The sequence below is a fragment of the Chinchilla lanigera genome, unplaced genomic scaffold, assembly GCF_000276665.1.
Source record: "Chinchilla lanigera isolate Chin_1 unplaced genomic scaffold, ChiLan1.0 scaffold00038, whole genome shotgun sequence".
Lineage (NCBI taxonomy): Eukaryota > Metazoa > Chordata > Mammalia > Rodentia > Chinchillidae > Chinchilla > Chinchilla lanigera.
Window position 1 is genome coordinate 9,538,239 of NW_004955439.1, and position 20,080 is coordinate 9,558,318.

At 40.6% G+C, this 20,080-nt stretch overlaps 1 protein-coding gene across 3 annotated transcripts in view; it reads left to right on the plus strand.

The window, feature by feature from the left end:
* Positions 1 to 20,080, plus strand: part of Syne1 (spectrin repeat containing, nuclear envelope 1) — a gene marked incomplete in the record, with an annotated part of 442,886 nt that overhangs the window by 407,012 nt on the left and 15,794 nt on the right. For 2 of the 3 annotated variants that reach the window (XM_013517312.1, XM_013517313.1), the window contains 10 exon segments: positions 3,735 to 3,922; positions 4,871 to 5,021; positions 7,904 to 8,086; positions 8,348 to 8,485; positions 10,202 to 10,393; positions 11,566 to 11,899; positions 13,766 to 13,834; positions 15,629 to 15,771; positions 17,554 to 17,680; positions 18,430 to 18,641. In XM_013517312.1, the coding sequence (XP_013372766.1) occupies positions 3,735 to 3,922; positions 4,871 to 5,021; positions 7,904 to 8,086; positions 8,348 to 8,485; positions 10,202 to 10,393; positions 11,566 to 11,899; positions 13,766 to 13,834; positions 15,629 to 15,771; positions 17,554 to 17,680; positions 18,430 to 18,641 (1,737 nt within the window). 3 annotated transcript variants of the gene reach the window in all.

Here is a 20,080-nt window from a genome sequence, read left to right on the forward strand (position 1 = left end):
CAATGATGAATGAAATCCTGTCATTTGCAGTAAACCAGTGGAAGTAGAAAATATTACATTAAGTGAAATAAGCCAGAAACAGAAAAAAAAAATGCCACATGGTCTCTGTTATATGTGGAAGTTGAAAAAAAAAAAGTGGATTTAAATACAGAATAGTGCCAGGGATATAGCTCAGCAGCACAAGTATCTGCCTAGCAAGCACAAGGTCCTGAGTTTGATTCTTGGTACCAAAAAAAAAAAAAAAGAAGAGTGAGACCCTAAATATAGGATAGTGATTTGCAGAGGTTGAGATGAGCAGGAGGATATGTAAAAGGGAGGTAGAAGTCGGTCAGAGCATGCCATACGCGTGTATTGAAATATCACAGTGAGCCTCAGCAGTGTGCACAAAATTAATGCACGTTAATCAAAAATAGAATTTTAAAAAGGCAACTCTCAGGATGAATGTGAGGCCGAGTTCCTGGTGATGATTGTCCTGCAGCTATGGAGCATAAGCCCGATTGGAGCAGGGGTCGGTGCCTGAGGAGGAGGTTTCCAGGAAACTGGACCACCTGAGGGCCTTAACTGTACTAGAAGAGAGCTTTGTGGGAGAAAAACAAGATGCAACAACATAAATTTAGAGACTGACAGGAGAGAGAGAATTAATTCCAAAAAAATCCAACTCTTTTGTAGGAAAGAAACCCCACAACCACAGCATATTTCATTGCTGAGGTGTGAAAACTATTAACTAACTGGAATCATGGAATCAGTGACTGTTGTTCTAACTGTAAATTATGCTGAAACAGTCATGTGGGAGCCCAGTGATCCATGACAAAGTTTATTTCTTCTCTACTATGAAAGGGTCAACAATGTCTAAAATTTTTAAAAAGGAATAACTATCTGTATAGTCACATTGCTTAGAAACGTGGATGTGAGTACAAGAAGAAAAAGCTCCCGAAGATAGAGACTGGTGCTTCTGGAAAAGAGGTGTCGTAAGTGGAAAGGGTTCTGCTTCGTTACATGCTTTCTAATCATTTCTTTACTTTTTCATATGTTAATATACATGTATATATCTTTTAAATTAAATTTTAAATTACTGTTCTAAAATTATATTCCCATGACTAAAAGTAAAGACTTCCTGGGTTCAAATCCTGGACTCACCACTTTTCTGAATGAACTAAAGCAAACTAATTAATCATTTTTTTTACCATCAAATTCCTTATTTATAGAATGTGGGTGATCACAATACACGCCACAGAGTGTGATTATACAAATTAAAGAGAAAAGCTATGAGCACAGTGCCTAGCACAAAGGAAATGCTTAGAACATTTTATTATAATGATATCATGTATACACTAAGTTCCCTTCTGGAAAAACTTTAAAAATCTAGTCTACAAAGACTGTACCATTTGGGATCTGTATTGGCCAGCTGTCCCATCATTTGGATAAACTACCTCATATCCACACCTTAAAGGAAGGGAGGTATTTGGGGTTCACAGTTTCAGCAGGTGTAGTTCCTGGTGAACTGGCTCCAAGACAGGAACATCATGGCAGAAGGGTGTGGTAGAACAAACCCATTCACTTCATGGAGGCTGGGGAACAAAGAGCAGGGGAACAGTGCCAGAGAAAAAGGGGCCAAAGTACAAATATCAGCCCCAGACTCACACCTCCATGACCCAGTCAGACTCCCCCAGAAGTGTGCTCTTCTCATCCCCTAGGCAGCTCCCAAGCCAGTGAGACTGACATTTGAGCCTAACTGCCATAGGATCCACACTGTAAAAGATAAAAAGCTGTCTGCCTCTAAAGGGGAAAAATTCTGACAAACGTGTAAGTGGGCATATTAAATGGATAAGATATAGATTTGCTTCTAATTCCCTCTATAGAGTTTTTCTGTATTTCTCTTCTTAGTGTACCTAATTCTTGCAGATTTAGTTGGGCAAAACTACAATATATATAAACTTGAGATATTTAGGAAATGTTTTGTCAACTTCTCTGTGTTATAATTAAGAAAAATAAATTCAGAGACATTATACAATGATTCATGACCATATTATCAATTGAGATTAAAGTTGAGACTAAAATCTTTATCAGTATTAGTGTACTTATATATTATTGCAAAACTTTTCAAGCCTTAGGGTTATTATTCCATATATGGATCTCAAGAACAATTTGAGCGTTTGAGGAAATGATGTCAATGTGCTTTGTGTTAACTTCATGGATTATGTTCAGGTCCCTAACACTTCTTTCAGATGTACACCTTTGTGCTTTCACCTTGGATTTATTTGGTGATCTCATCCACAGACTTTTCTATTTCCTTATCTTTAATTTTTGTAATGTTTTATATTTTTAAATTAATAATCCCTTGTTATACCTTTGCTCATAAGTGAGACGTTTTATTAAACATTTGAAAAGATTACTAAAATAGAAATAATTTCATAGTCTTTATCTTCTAACATCTAGTTTATAAAATATCCAAAATCTGATCAAAGATACTCTTACTATAACTGACAATAATTCAGTCTTCTCCCAGAGTTGGAACATGGTATTAAGGATAAACATTAGAGGCAAAGTAATACAGTACAAATTCTAGGTATGTGAGTAAGTTGAGGAATTATTACACCAAGAGAAAGAAGCTGGACAAACTCAAGAACTGCTCAGGAAAAAAAATGAAAATGTATTAAGGATGCTGATGGATAGGACAAGCAAAAAAATGATTCCTGTAGGGCTCACTTTTAGTAATGGAATACTTCAAGTAAATTGGGTTAAAAGCTAATGATATAAACTTTCTATCACTGTAATAAAATATAGATAACATGCTTATAAAGAGGAAGAGTTTATTTTGGTGCGCAGATTTAGCAGTTCTGGTTCATGGTCATTTGTTCTTGTTGCTTTGGGTCCACCGCAGTACAGTTCACAGGGCCTTTACCTCATGGCTACTGGAACACAAGAAAAGAGGAAGAAAGGGAGGCCAGGGCCCCAGTACCCCCTTCAAGGACACAGTCCATTAACCTAACTTCGTCCACTAGGCCCCACCTACCAAAGGTTCCACCATTTCCTACTAGTACTGCAGGCTGCTGACCAAGTCCATCAACAGATGAGTCTTTCGGGAACATTCCAGAACCACTATAGAAAAGCTCAATGGAGGAAATAGTTAATATGAAGATTTCATGTGCAGTAGTTAGGGAAATTCACTTTCTTCTTTTTCGTCATAAGCTTTTTATTTCTATGCTACATCTAAAAGTGTACTCTGAGGAAACCGCTAGTAGTAATGATCTCCTGCCTGGTATAGAACCAAGGCCTCTTAAACCATTGTACATCTAGGTGATACTGGAATTCACTATTTAGCAAAACTTGCAGCTCTTTATAGTTTAAATCTCAGTTCTTGAGAACCAGTTATTAATAGATAGATATTGAATATCCATTGATTGATAAATTGATTGATTGGAATGGAAGCAATGTAGCTGTAAAGGAGTTAGGGCAAGAGTCATTTTTAATCATTAAGGAAAGTAGTCTGTTGCATTTGTTTGGTTTATATTTGGCACTGCTTATCTAGCTGAAATATTTCTAGATCATTTTGTTGTAATGTATCTTTGAGCTGGCTGGGTTTCATAAACAATCTCAAGGCAATTCATGCATCGAAGGAAGTGAGGTACACGTCAAGGTTTAGCCTGACCGTTTGTCAGTCAGTGAACATGGCTGCAGTTTCTCCCACTTGGATACATGAAACTTCTGAATGCAACATGCACTGTTTCCCTCAGGAGCTTCAGAGAGACATTGAGAAGCACAGCACCGGGGTCGCCTCTGTCCTCAATCTGTGTGAAGTCCTGCTGCACGACTGTGATGCTTGTGCCACCGACGCCGAGTGTGACTCCATCCAGCAGGCAACACGAAACCTGGACCGGCGGTGGAGGAACATCTGTGCTATGTCCATGGAGCGGAGGCTCAAGTGAGCGGGAATGTTCAGTTAGGGAAGAGGAAGGACCAAAAGGGAAAATAAATGGCTAGGGCGTCCATTGTTCAGTGTTTCCCTTTGGTGATAATATCCAAAAATAGCCTCAGCCTCCAAAACGTGCCTTCGTCTTCATGTAGTTGGAAAAATAGGTAGCTAGAAAGGTAATCTGTAAATGGAACAAGCCACGTTCTGCCTGACCAAACAGGTTAAATAGAAAATAGGCAAAATTTTGTTTTTGTTTTTTTGGTACCAAGAATCAGACTCACGACCTCAGGCTTGCCAGGGAGGCATTGTACCGATGAGCTATATTCCTGGCGAAAATAGAAAAAATAAAATATGCTCTAGCCAAATGAGTATAACTTTGCAGAATTCATGCTTGTAAAAAAGCAGCATTCCTTTATTAAAATTTGTATAATCTTTTAGCCCTTTGAAATTTAAGGCTGCAAAAAGTCATGATGTGTAACTATAACACTACAACAACCTGCATCACGAAATCATTGTGCTCCCTGGTGACTCTTAAAGCTTGATATTTATCTTGCTGTCGCTGGTTGACTTTTGTCAGGGAAGCTTTGATGTGGGACAGCAGTTTCCTTAACGGAACCTCAGCCTCAGCGCATTCTGTCAGTAAAAGGCATTTCTAGACTTCCTCGCAAATATCCAAAGCAGCTCGTGTTATGCACTTAGAATATTCAATGTGAGTAACTCCAAACTCAGAGCTGCAGGACATGTTTAAAAAAAAAAAAAAAAAAAAAAAAAAAAACCAGCTGTTTTATTTTAGCTCCAACAGTTGTCTCTGTCTCCGGTCAGTTTGGCTCAAGGCACAGTTATTGTTTGGCACGGCAGTTGCTTATTTGGGCACTCTTAATCCCGTCCCCGGCATCAGGCTCTGCCGCACAAACAGCCTTTAATAATGGGAGTCTGTTCTTTCCTTTTCTGCCACAGAATTGAAGAGACATGGCGACTGTGGCAGAAGTTTCTGGATGACTATTCTCGTTTTGAAGATTGGCTGAAGATTTCAGAAAGGACAGCTGCTTTTCCCTGCTCTTCTGGGGTGCTCTATACAGTTGCCAAGGAAGAGCTAAAGAAATTTGAGGTGATTTATAATTTCAAATATTCAATGCTTGCTTTGCTATTAAAGTAGCCAGCTGGTGGTTGATGTTCCAAGACACAAACTAACTGTCCGCCCACACATTATTTGTTCAAATAGCTGGAGTATGACTTTGTAGCCACCATTAGCAATACCTCATAAGTAGGCAAAGAAGGCATAAGGGAAATCTTTATTTTAATTTTAGATTACCAAGACTTGCAAATAAAGTAATAGTAAAGAGAAATTCTGTTAGAAACCAAGATCTATGATTTCCCTCCAAAAGTTCTAGGCATTATTGTTCATTTCAGAATTCTTCAAAATCAAACTGGTTTTCTTTTTTTTTGGTTTTTCTCCGGTACTGGGAACCGAACTCACGACTTTGCTGAGCTAAATCCCCAGCCCCCAACCTGGTTTTCTGAGATTAAAATATGATGGGGTTTTTTGGTCTTTTTTTTCACTGTTTTCTTTTTTGGTACCAAGAATCCAACTCAGGGCCTCGCACTTGCCAGGCAAGCGCTGCACCACTGAGCTATATCCCTGGGCCAATATGATGGTTTTAAATACTATACAAATCTACTTTCTTCATATATTTTGTTGATTTTTTTATCTAATTAAAGTGTGTCTGAAGAACTTTAATCATTGATAAGAGTTGGCTCCAGAATTGAATAAAATCTTTCTACTATAAATCCTTTTATAATTACACAACAAAGAGCAGGACCCTTCTTGAGACATCCAGACTGCTCAATTACACTGAGATAAACGTAGCAGTGGTGTAATTATATGCATAAAGGATTCATTCAATAATTGATTCTAGTACCTTCCCTAGTTGTACAATCTTGAGGCCACTTTACCACTGGGATATCATGAAACTGACTTCTCAGCTGCTTCTGATGTTCTGAGTCCCTTGACAGAGCCTCACATGGAGCCTCACATTTTTTTTTAATTTGAAATTTCTTCAGTTTCCACTGAGAAGCCAAGGGTACAGGTGTACTCATCTATACTGACAGCAGATATTTTGGATGCATTCTGACCATTCTCTCTCTCTGTCCCTTTGTGAATTTTGTTCCATTCTCCTCGGGGTTTTAGAAACAAAACAAAAGCCAAATTCATTTGGACTGGCTGGATTGTTTTACCTTTTCAAATTAGTTCACTAGGCATTTACTGAGGCCTGTTGTGGGAAATTTGAAGTTTGCTTTTTGTTCTGATGAGGTTTAAAGTCTAAGAGGCATAGTAGGATAGCTATCTGAAGATTCTAGAAGTGAACAGCAGTAGATTCAGGTCATCCCACTGTGGACTTATGAAAGTGGAAGTGCTGCTATCCATGTGTTATTACATTCAGCTTCCTGAAGGTCAGAACCTTTTATAACTGGCTTATCCTACAAAGCAGATTATCAGAGATCCTCTGTGATGCTATTTTAGACTCATCTTTTATAGCAGAAGTTACCAATATAGTCAGCTTCTATAATGACCGAGTTTATCCCTTGTCATTAAGCAAGTAGTTAATTTTCTTAAGAGACAAAAATAAATCACAAAATAAAAATTTTGTTTAAGGACACTGCTACTTATTCCAATAGCATGGATGTTTGGAAGGACCTCAGTGTGCTGGGGTGCCTGCTCTGGAAGCCATGCCATCACCCCAGTGGGCAAACACATACTCTTTCACAGGGAAAATAAAGCTTTATAGAACTGAGGATTGGATTTTCTAGGATGCAAGCTCTGAAAGCTACTCTCAGGAAGAGAACCATTTAGGAAGCAGGAATATGATAGATAGCACAGAAACGCTGTTTTGAACCAAGGGAAACCAATTTTGCTATGTAGATGAGTACAAACCAATAATTGATTATAAAATTTTTCATGTAATGCTAGGATAAAAATCAGTCATAAATCATACAAAGCACCTCAGAAGATAAAAACTTTATTTTAAACTGATCCTTATGCTAAGGCTTTTCCCCATTGAGAGCCAAAACAGGAAGAGTAATTTTATTTCAGAATCTCTAAACTGTAAGGTGGCCTTGAAAGTAAATAACCACTGCTGTGAAAAGTGGCGCCCTAACTCTAAGAGGTTTTAGAAAAACTGTGAATAATTCATGAGGATAAGAGAAAAGAAATGGGACATGTTCCATATTTTTTAAATGGAAAGTTACCTGTGTTTTACTAAACTGCTCTTCTTAAGAGTTATTAACAGCTTCCTCTTAGAGAGCCTCCTGAAAAAGATTTTACTTTTATTCCTAATGGACATCAGAAATGAGATGATTTCTGGGAATTTAGAAAATTAAATAGTTTACAAATAAAAGAGTTTTCTCTCTTTCTTTTTTTTTTTTTTTTTTTTGTTTTTTTGTTTTTTTGTCTTTTTGTTTTTTGGTTTTTTTGGTTTTTTTCCGGAACCGGGGATCAAACTCACGACCTTGTGCTTGCCAGGCAGGCACTGTGCCGCTGAGCTAAATCCCCAGCCCCAAGAGTTTTCTCATAGATTATCTTTTTCTCAGTATTGGCACCAAAAATATGAAACGTTTCAAACTCACATTGATATTTTTGTGATCATTTATACGGCGGTAAAATTTGTTTCCAAGTGGTTATTTTAAAAGCTGTATATTATGTATATATGTGTATCCGCATACATCTATATACTAATATATACATTCAGTGAGAATTATTTGTACATTGATTTACTACCACTTTCCATGTTTTTCATCTTCATTGATCCACCACTTTCCTCAAGCTGTTAGTTAAGTAAACTTGCTTTCATATGCGAGGCACACTGTCATCAGACTGTCTTTTCCCTGGGCCTGCGGAGATGTCATTTGTGTCTTCATTCAGTATGAAAACCTGGCTATGCCTGAGAGTCCTTCACCAATGATCCATGCTAACTCACCCATCTGTGGCCCTAGGCTTTCCAGAGACAGGTCCATGAGACTCTGACACAGCTGGAGCTCATCAACAAACAGTACCGCCGGCTGGCCCGAGAGAACCGCACTGACTCTGCGTGCAGCCTCAAACAGATGGTTCACGAAGGCAACCAGAGATGGGACAACCTGCAAAAGCGTGTTACCTCCATTTTGCGCAGACTCAAGGTTTGAATTATGCTCATCCATAATTTAGAGCCCAGAGGACAGCATTGGGCTGTGGGACAGCAGTACTGAATCTTAATGTCAGTAATGGTGTGAGGTTGGGGTCAGTAACGATGTGAGGTTGGGAAGAGAGGAGGGATAGGTGGGGCAGCTGAGATGGCTTGTAGAGAAAATGACTTTTCAGCAGTACACTGCAATAGGCTGTGACATCTCAGTATATTAATGTAGAGTTTTTAATTTTTATTATCTTCCTTTTGCACCCAGCATTTTATTAGCCAACGGGAGGAGTTTGAGACAGCACGGGACAGCATTCTGGTCTGGCTGACAGAGATGGATCTGCAGCTCACTAATATTGAACATTTTTCTGAGTGTGATGTTCAAGCTAAAATAAAACAACTCAAGGTAATAGATTACTTTTCATATCATCAGTATAAAGATCATCAATGTAAAGAAAGTCTAAAATGTTCTTTCAAAAAAAATGAGATATAAAAGACATTAATAAAGAACCCTACATAGAGACAACTACCATAATGTATTTACTTTTAAATAGTAACTCAATTACCAGGGTTTTAGGAATTTCTTGCATTACTGTATTTCTTCTGGTTTGTTTCTAGAACCTAGATCATTTGAATCCCAAGTTCTAGAACAAAGCAGCCTTCTTATGTTATTTCTTTCTACATCTCCTACAGTCATAGGTGCCAAGTTAATTTCAATACCCTTTATACTATTCACAAAATAAGTCATCATGGATAGCTATAAATGTAAATATACATTAGACAGAAGGATTTCCTAAGTAGGATGTTTAATAAGTTGACAACCTCTGCAAGATGGTTTATGAAGTTTTCTTGCCACTACAGATGGATGGATTTTTTTGGTTTTGGTTTTGGTTTTAGTTTTTTGGTAGTGGGAATTGAACCCAGAGTATAACACATGCTAAACACATATGCACCACTCAATTAAACTCCTCTGTTCTCATAGATGAACTTTTTGAAGAATATCCATTATGTTCATAATCTCTTGGTTGTTATAATAAAAATAAGAAAGTTACTCAATTTAATTACTAAAGATGAGAGAAATTATAAAATAGTAACCCTGCTATTCTACCCAGTGCTTCCTCCCTCTGCATTCCTTCCTCTCCAGCACAACTCCTCCTAGCCAGTTCTTCAACTGGAAATTTCTACCAAATTATAGTTGAATTTTTTTCCTATGGGACTCTGGCTGGGTCATGGCTCTCATTACTACCCGCCATCTTTCCATGATAGTCTTTTTCATCACTGGACAATTTCAACTCTCCCAGAGTCTACTCTCATATTGAATTAAAACGCATCATTTGAAACTTGCCCCTAGGGAGGTAACTCTTTCAAACTGTATAGAGTGACTATAAATAATCCCAGATTTTGGTTTAACATCATTATCACTTTAAGTTTTCATGCTTATGCCCCAAAACAAAAAGAATTATCTGAGAAGAATCTGTGGCTTTGTCCTTTGAATGGGTTCCCTTAGTCAGGTTTGACATTGAATTTATACCATGATAAATCAGAACATTTATCCCCTGTTTTTATCAGGAATCACCAGTGCTACTAGTTTGATAACATGTTGGAATAATTTTCTGTTATTCTCTACCCACACTGATGGGGGTAGTAAGTCTTATTACCATTCACTCTTTTCTGATTAGAGAATCTTAATGCTTCTATTTCTGACTCCTGCTTTTGCTTTCAATTATATGGTTTACTTTAACGAGTAATAACCTCTTGGCTTGTCACTGTATAAGGTAAATCACATGTCCCCTACATCAGTGGTGGCAAACCCGTGGTACAAGGACCACAGTGGGCACCCAGAGCCCTCTCTTTCGACACATAATCCATTTCACCCAGCAGCCAAGCACTGGATAATAGTTGTTTTTTCTAAACTAAAACTTCAGTATTGAGTTTTAATGGCAATGTTAGCACTTTGTGATAAACAAGTGGGTTTTGAGTTGCAGTTTCGGCACTCAGTCTCTAAAAGGTTCGCCATCACTGCCCTACACGGTTTTTCTAACATAATGAAGTGTATGTACTTTATCATTCTTTTGTATCAAGGAGAACCATGAAAAAGTCAGCAGGGATTTGTGTTTCCTAGGCCTTCCAGCAAGAAATTTCACTGAACCACAATAAAATTGAGCAGATCATCGCACAGGGGGAGCAGCTAATAGAGAAGAGTGAGCCTCTGGATGCGGCAGTCATCGAGGAGGAGCTGGATGAACTCCGCCGCTACTGCCAGGAGGTCTTCGGGCGCGTGGAAAGATATCATAAGAAACTGATCCGCCTGCCTGTGTGTAACGTTAAGACTTTTCAACATCATGAAACCTAGACAGAATTAGTTGTGTGAGAGTAGCTGTCATAGTCACATGGGTGCGAGCCCAGATCCCAGAGCCAGGCACCTGTGTTCAATCCTAGCTTTGACACATGTTGGCGGTGTCACACTGGGCAAGTTCCTCACCTTTCTTGCTCAGTTTTCTCACCTGTAAAGAGGCTTAATGACAGTAGTAACTATCTCATAGAAGGGACGGGGTTTTTTCTTTCTTTTATTAGTGTATGTTTATGATGCATGATACTTACATTCCTCTTAGGGAACTGGTAGATAGACCTATCTCAATCACCCTTTCTACTTTCCCTTCTGCTCTCCTCCCTCGTGTCTACCTCCATCTCCAGATCCCCTTTCCATCTCCACAAACCTTGCCTGCCTATTTCCTATAATCTTTCATTTTGCTCTTTCTTTATATTTTGAGTTTCTCACAGAAGAGAAACCATGGGATATTTAACCTCGAGATCATAATACTAAGTGAAATAAATCAGACAGAAGGTTAAATATTGGAAAGATTGCTTTGGTCATCAGATGAGTTAGTATACATAAAAACTGGAGAAGAGTATTTGTCGTGTATCTTCTATGGAACATAAAGAAGAAATAGGGAGATGGAGTGAGAAATATAAGCAGTTACTCTTCTGATGAGGTAATGTTAGGTGAATTTTTTCTTCCATTTTTCTACCATAATTGCATCTCATCTGTATATATGTTATTAGAATATTTGCAATCTTCTATCATTCAATATATTTTTTATCTGGGATTAAAGGGGACAGGCTTATGTTTTTCTAGTAATTTCTTTTTGTTCCTGATGTGTGCCCTTGTGTGCCTGTTCTGTTGCAGGCATGGTATTAGTTGCCTTTACATGCTTATTTAATCTTCTACCAGTTCTTTGAAGTGGGTCTTAATAGTATCCCTATTTTACTAGAGATAAAACCAAGACTTATATAGATTAATGTATAGGACATTTCTGAAGTGATCAGAGATTCTGATGTATTTGTAGGTAAGAAGTTTAAAATTATTGCCATATTGTAGACAGGTGGTAGATCACCTTGCTGATGATAGATCAGCTGAGGTAGTGCCTGTCAGGCTGAGAGAGCCTGAGCCCTGCAGTAACGGAGTTGGCCTGACTTCCCTTCTAGTTACCGGATGATGAGCATGACCTCTCTGATCGGGAGCTGGAGCTCGATGACTCTGCGGCCCTCTCAGACCTGCACTGGCAGGACCCATCTGTGGACGGTGTGCTCTCCCCCCAGCCTTCCTCCAACCCCTCCCTCTCACTCCCCCAGCCCCTGCGCAGTGAACGGTCAGGACGGGACACCCCAGCAAGCGTGGACTCCATCCCCTTGGAATGGGATCATGACTATGACCTCAGTCGTGACCTGGAGTCCGCAGTGTCCAGAACTTTGCAGTCCGAGGATGAAGAAGGCCAAGAAGAGAAGGATTTCTACCTCAGGGGAGCTGTTGGCTTATCAGGTAGGGAAGAGCCTTTCCTGTATACCAGCTTGGAGGAAAACAATCAGGGAGTGCTACTGTGCTGGAAACATATCAGCTAAGCAAATTCACCATCTGCAAAATGCCTGATGCTCCCATAACGATGAACATGTGGTGAGGTGGAAATGTAATCATGGGGCAGCTCACCGGGACTGGGAGGAGGCTACAGGGGAGAAACTTTTGAGCTGAGACGAGAGGCATGAGTAGCGGTTACTCATGTGGATGAGGCAATGTTCAGGAGAAGAGGGGGAGTGCCATCTATCTCTGTGAAAAGATCAGAGGTTGGGTGGTGTACAGTAGATTAAGGGAAGGGTGGAAAGGTAAAGGAGATGGTCACAAAGAGGCCTGTTCACCACAAAAAGGAGTTTGGCTCTTATTCCAAAGGGAATAGAGAGCCACAGCATGGTCACAGGAGGGAAGTGGTGTGATCAGGGGCACAGCTTTACATTGTTTCAGTCCAGACACTGCAGGAGAAGAGCACATAGGGAAGCAGCGAATGCCGATGGAAAAGTTTTATAATCCAGGATAGAGATAGGACGGTGGCCTGAACTAAAGAGGCAGCACCAGACTGAGGGAGTATGGAAGTGGCAGGAAATCATAAGAAGACACCTCCAGAATGAGTGATGGAACTGAGACAGAGATGCATAGTGGCAGAAGCTGCGTATGTTCCTAGGCCCTGACAGCCACAGGAGGGAGGCAAGACAGCAAGACATGGGTAATGCTGAGTACAGTTAAGTTAGGCCTGATTTTGAGATACTTGTAAAATTTCCAAATGCAATTATCCAGGAGTAGATACGTGGGTCTGAAGTCAGGACCTAGAAATAGATTAGGTAGTTCTCCATGTGTAAATGGTCAGTGTCCCCAAGTGAAAGGAGGGAAGCACACAGGGAAAGTGCATAAGGGCAACAAGGAGGACAAAATTCCAAGCAACATGTATTCCAAAGGGATGGACAAAGGAAGAAGATCACTGTACGGAAGGCAAGCAAACATGGAATAAATGACTGGAAGCTGATGTGCGGCACTTGTAACTGAACCATGTACTTTCTCTAAAAGGTCATCTGTGGCTAGTTCTGTTTGTTTCTGAGAGTTCAAAGCTAGATTCTCAAGCGTATGACATTATTCTAAAACTAAAGCAATTTCTTGTGTTTCTATTTTATTGACACCTAAGAGTTAGGCATACGGCATTGTAACAAGTGCCGCTTGGTATGTAATCACCAGCCACACAAGCAGCAAAGCTCTAAGCTGACTGCAAGTTGTGGTGGGCTCAAAGAGGAGGGGGAATGACACATGTGCCCTGATTTCAAAGGCTTGGTACAAAGAATGTGAAATATTAATATTTATGTTGATAACTTGTTATAATTTGGATATATTGGTTTAGTGAAATTTAGCATTAAAATTAATTTCATCTACTTACCACTCTCCTAATATGGCTATTAAATGTATAAAAATGCATGTGTTGTTCACAGAAATCCAGGGAGGAGTGCTACTCTAGAATCTGGGTTGAAGTCCCTTTGCTGTGACTTACTAGCTGTTTAAGTTTGGATCAGTAACTTCATTTCCCTGGATGTCAGTTTTCTTATCAATAAATGGGAATAATGCGACCAGGCACCCACTGGGTTTCAGTGAGGATAGGTGAGTGCTCAAAACACTTCCAGTGGACGTGAATTCCTAGAAGGATCCATTTCTAGAAGCCTTTGGTGAGCATGTGCACACTCTTCTGTGTGCCTGGGAGCCATCTGTCTAAAATGACTAACTTCCTTTTTTTCCCTAGGCAAGTTATTTTCCTGCCACAAGAGAACCAAGGCTTCCAGCATTTAGCTGCCAACTTAGACTGTGCTCTTTTTGCAGATGTAGTGATCCCTGAAAGCCCTGAGGCCTATGTAAAACTCACAGAAAATGCCATCAGAAATACCTCTGGTAGGCATGGAAAGCCAGCGAGCCCATCCCCGCCCTGTAATACCTTCTTCTCTCAGCACAGCTGCTGTATTGCTCACAGCTTCGGGGCTCATGCATGCTAAGGCATAAATCTTCCTCTCTTCCTGCTGTACTAGATCAAAGCAGCTGGTTGGTCCAAATCCAGAATAAGATTGAAATAATCAAACAAAATGAAGTAACTTCTCCACTTGTCAAGTGGCAATCACCCTCCTTAAGTACAGACCTCTGGTGCCCATTAGCAGCAGACAGGGAAAAGCCAGGGCTCTGCCCGGGTGCTCCCGCCCTGGGAGGGCCAGTTTTGTGGGGTAGCCGCCAGCCTCTGGCTGGGTAAGTGACCTGGGGATACTCTGCATCTGCCTCATCTCCGAGATCACATGTAAGACAAAGGAGGAGACTAGACCTAAAAATACCATATATCTTTTTTTGTTGAAGTGCTGGGAAGTGAATCCAGGGCCTTCACATTCAGCTGCACCCCGAGTCCCTTTTCATTGTTTTGCTTTGCAACAGGGTCTGCCTAAGTTGCACTGGGGGCGCATAAACGTAAGATCCTCCTGCTCCAGCTTCCCAGAGGTCTGGGATGACAGGTGTGGAATGCCATGCCCACCTAAAATATTTCACTTTAGTTTAGGAAGTCTTATTTGAGAAAATGATTGGAAATGAAAAATGTGTTCTGCTCTATCTTGACCTTAGATTTCTTGTTAAGGATAGAACTGTTCCTAAAGCAAGAAGAATTAAAGACAAATGGAACCAGTTTTGCTCAGTGTTGCAAGAGACAAACTGTAGTTCAGGGTCAGCGGGCTGGAGAATGGTGAGGAGCATTGCAATGCGGTGAGGACTCACGGAATTACTAGTTCATGACAAGCAGAGGACCCAAAATGAGGTAGCATTATTGACAGCTGATTTGCCAAGCAGGTCCTAGTAGGAAACACCTTATGGGTGTACTTAAAAGGGCTTTCTTCTAAAGTAAATAAATAAATTGAATAAAGCTTACTTACTAATGTTTGTTCTGCTTTCACCCAGGGCTAACTCCATTCTAATGATCATTGATCTTGTTCAATTCTAAGGCTATAATACACAGATGCACACACACACACACACACACACACACACACCTTGTAATTTTGCAGCTCAAATTGTAGAATGAGCAAAGATCTAGGCAATGAGGAAGAACCTACCTGGACAGAAGTGCTGCTATCTGAGCTTTCTCCTAGGTTTTTTTTTTCCCCCTCAGGCTGGATAAAAGCAAGTCTCTGCTAGTTTGATCTCTCCAGGCAGGTCTACTCTAAGACAATCTTTTGTTGGTTAACTCAAATTCATGCCTTTAGTGAATGACACGGTAATCAGATCTTCACAAGGTACACAAAGATAAATTAGAGTTGTATCTTCCACTGCTTGTTACACGACCACAGAAGGAGCTGCTTCTACTTCCTGGGGAGTAGCAGATACCATTTCAGATTTTTTAAAAGGCCTGGCATTATTTACAGAATTGAGATGACCAGAGTAGAGGCTGGAGGAGGGAGCAGGCATTCCAGGCTGCTGAGACCCAACAGAGCCCTTTGCAGTGCCCACTCTGCTGGCACTCGCAGGAAGCACACTCGCCAGTATAACCTCCTCCAAGTCTAACGCTGTAGCACAGTGGTACTAAACATGCTTCTTTATCCCCTACACTCTCACCCTTTCCATGCTGCCACACTGAAATAACTTCTGAAACTTCTTGAATGTCAAGCTTTGAATAACCAGTATGGGCAGTAACGATTCTTATGGTTGGCACTGCAGGGCACCACAGCGCCTTGGAGGCACAGATCCAACAACTGGGCAAAGCCCTGGATGACAGCCGCTTCCAGATGCAGCAAACTGAAAATGTCCTGCGCAGTAGAACTCCCACGGGGCCAGAGCTGGACTCCAGCTACAAAGGCTATGTGAGTGTCCTGAGCAGCCTGCTCCTGGGTCACAGTTCTGGGACAAAGAATGGTCCACCTGCAGTGAGAGGGATTTATGAGGCCACCAAATAGCGGTGCCCTTGAACGCGTGGACATGGTTGAGCAGAACAAAGCCTTGCTCTCTGAAGTTACCATTGGAGTAGACCTGCTCCGTTTCCTGGAGAAACACTGTAACGATCAGCCTGTTCCTTTGTACAATATCGTCTTAGTGAGATCCATTTATTTGAGGGCAGCAAAATGCTTTGGCTCCCAAAGGTCATCAGGCATTTCTCCAAGCTCAACTAATAGTTTTTGGCCAAGGTTATCCTTGAAGCAGCAGATTTTAGCTAATAGGTTACTAAACATGGACTTTTGTTTAGTTCCTTTCCTGGGTTTTCAATTCACTTATTGACCTTGGAAATATTTTAGAATTCTCTGGGGTTTTGGTATGGGTTTGGTTTGGTTTAGTTTTTTGTTTGTTTCATTTAGTTTTGTTTACGGTGTTGGGGATGGAGCCAGAGTCTTGCACACGTGCTAGGCAAGTGCTCTGACATGGAGACTGCGTTAGCCCTGTCCTGTGCTCCTTGGTATGCTCACTCTGAACTAAACAGATCTCAGTGTAAAGCAAACAAGAGGAATTGCGAGGGAAGACAGCAAAGAATTATGTATATTACCAATTCTACTTCAGCAGATATTAGCTCTGTGTGATAATGTCTATCAGAACTTTATTTGTACTATTTTAGTTACTGACTCGGTCATTTTTTCTCAGAGAAATACCTGTATCTACTTCCTACATACATTTAAGAAAGAGAATTTTAAAATAAATCTCTTCCCTGTCTAATATCTTCTTTCACATCCAAATAGATTCTTAGTAAAAGGAAAGAAAAATTAATTTCCCATAGTCTAATCACAATTTTTATGTACTGATATTTTACTGCAGGGAAGAGAGCTGCTCTAGCAATATATGTTGACATTAATACTCTCATGATTAATATTCTCTCACTAGAGGTTATAGTGAAACCTCTTCTTAAAATCCGAGTATAATTTTAATATAATTTGATGGTGACCATGGTTATACCATTGAGATTGCACTTAACCTCAGTCAAAAGTCATCAGAGTAACCTGATACCATTGTGATAACTGAAGTTTGAAAGAAACTGTAATGCATGGTCTGTATAGCAGAAAAGCCTCAAAATGATTTATTCTTTTACTTTTGAATTTTGCAGATGATCTTAGAAATGGTTTGTTAGTTTTCCCCGATTGTAGAATTTAATCTCTTGATACCTATTCTACATTGCTTAAATCTCTTCCTAAAACAACTGGCATTAGTATTGCTTTATGCTTTTAAGTATTTCAATATTCAGTGCAGAAATGTTCCCATGAGATTCGTGGTAGTATTAATGTTTCCACATTTCAATTTAAGAAAGAGGAAGAGGGAACAACTTGCCAAAAGTTAAGTATTGCTTTGCAGCTGAGGGCTCTGAGATTTCCATCCCAGAATAGTTCGATCTGTTTGGATTTGTGAATTTAAGGGAAATATTGAGGGCTCCCCGTGCCAACCCTCTGTGGACAATCTGACTTTGAGGCTTCGGTTTTTGTGATTGTGAATGCACATCACCTGTTGAGATAGCATAGCCCTGGCCTTTGCTTATTTTTAGTAGAGTGGCGCAGAGGACTACTATACAGTCAGCACTCCTCTGAGCAACTACAAAGATGTCCTCCCAGAAGCTCTTGCCCTGGTGGGAATCTTGGTGGTGAGGGCTGTTTTTCTTGTCTAAACAGATGAAACTGCTGGGCGAGTGTAGCGGCAGCATAGATTCAGTGCGGAAACTGGAGCACAAACTGAAGGAGGAAGAGGAGAACTTTCCTGGCTTTGTTAACTTGAACAGTACCGAGGCCCAGACAGCCGGTGAGTGCATCATACACAGTTCAAGAAAGCAACGTGTGAGATCCTGAAGCACTTTATCACACCCGACTTCCACAGTGCTGCTTCACCTCCTTCTAGGGGATCGATCCTCGGACCCTCTTGCCACCATCTAAGGATCTCCCATGACAGAGGAGGCATGAGGAGCACACCACAGTGGTTTTGCCCATGTTGCAGTTATGTTGATGCACCGTCTCTAGTGGGCTGAATCAGCTTGTCATGTGTGTGCACCCAACATCCTGGTGCAGAAAAGAACCAAGAATGGAATAATTTCGTCAGGCACATGACTGCTTATTACTTTAAGTTCCTCACAGCTATTTTTACACTCCCTTCTCCTTAGAAGAGCCACATAGGAAAAACACGGCCTCTGTACTTGTTTAGCTGTCATTTACAGGAGACAGCAGTAATGTCCAGTGGGTTACTGTTCATTCTATTTCTTTTTCCCCCATTCCCAGAGACTGAACCCAAGGCCTTTGTACTGAGTTGTATTCCTAACCTTTCTTGGTTTTGTTTTTATTTTTTTAATTTATTTTTATTTTGAGACAGGGTCTCACCTAAGTTGCCCAGGTAGGACTCAAACTTGCTGTTCTCTGCCTCAGCCTCCCTCAGTGCTGAGATTATAGTGTTCACCACCGTATCTGACTGCGTTGCTCTTTAAAGTGAGCCACCACTATATGTTTAAAGCATTTTCCAGCTGGACAAAATGCTTCACTCTTCTGTGCTTGTCTCTCCAGGTGTGATTGACCGATGGGAGCTCCTGCAGGCCCAGGCCCTGAGCAAGGAGCTGAGGATGAAGCAGAACCTCCAGAAGTGGCAGCAGTTCAACTCAGACCTGAACAACATCTGGACCTGGCTTGGAGAGACAGAGGAGGAACTGGAACGACTCCAGCGCCTGGAGCTCAGCACTGACATCCACACCATTGAGCTCCAGATCAAGAAGCTCAAGGTAGGTGCCCATTACGTTTCCCATCGAGGAAGCCACCACCCGTAACATTTGTTTAGAAACTTCTAGCTTGAGATGGTTTACCCTCACACAGCAGCAGGGAAGGCAGGCGTTTAGCAAAACTGAACAAGAATGTGCCTTTCCCTCTGCCATCCAAAGTCCAATTATGTGCTGAGATGATTTAGCAGGGCAGAAAGGTAGACCGTGTTGTAGCGCTCTCCACGACATAAACAATCACTCATAATTTAGCAAATTGGTGTTTTATAAAATGGTCAGTGAGTTTCATAAAAAAGTCCAGACACCTCTGTGACCTAGGCAATCTGTTTGTAAGGTAAATACAAGTATGAGCAGTGTGTTGCACATCTCTATTAAAACTGAAAAGAAATCCTTTCAGATACTATATCTGTGTGAGCTCAGGGGAAACCTTGTGATATCATTTGATTTTCTTACATTAGCAAAATTTCCAAAATTGACTACAGCAGTGACAAAAGCAGTTTTACTGTAACAGATCAAGCAAAACAAGACTAGTGAGTATTTATGAAATACGTTCACCTTTGATTTTGGCTTGGATGGATATAGTACAACTTCCCTTCACTGCAGCCCTGGATCTTAACAATCCCTCTTAGCTCAGCTATTGACTTGCACTCCCATGGGGAAACTGGTGTGTACCCATGGACTGAGAGCTCAGTTTCTATTGATAGCTCCATAGCTCCTGGGTTTTGTTTGGAGAACATCAAGATGTGCTCCTCCTCAGAGTGTAGCTACCCTGGATCTCTGGACTCAGAACTACATGTGTTGCTCCTGTGTTTCTGTGACTTTAGTACATGCTATTTATTTTGAGATGATGTTTTTGTGGCTTGCTTTTGGAGGCTTGTTTTGTTTTTCTTTAACTTTTCAGAGAGACAAATCAGTCTTCCCCACAGATATGTCCACAGTTGTATCTTTTAGAGAAGTCTGCACCAGCCCCATGAATTTTTGGACAAAGCACTGGAAGGGAGCTATAATCTATAGAATTTACATAATAAAATACATTTTTCTGTGGAGTCCCCCAATCAGTTAGGCAGCCTTGTTTTATACACAAATTCCTGAAAAGTTGCTAAAACCAGTGCAGGGCAGAATCTGAGAGCTCAGAAGGATGAAGGCAGCAAAGTAAGACATTGGGCGTCAGCCTGCATGGTAAGGAAAAGCTGCCCTTCTCTGCCCTGTTCTCCATGCTTCCTGTCTGTATTCTCTGTGGATAAATCTATGGAATAACCAAGTACTTTCTGCAGTATCTCTTGATCCCCTGCTGCTTCTGTGGTTGAATCTATAGTGCAGCATGTTAAGAATCTATTGATAAGTAAAGTTAATTCAAGTTGGGAACATAACAGAACTAGTGAAAAATTTTAAGAAAATACAGCCTGGGTAAATGTGATTTCCACTATTACTTACCATACCTTGAT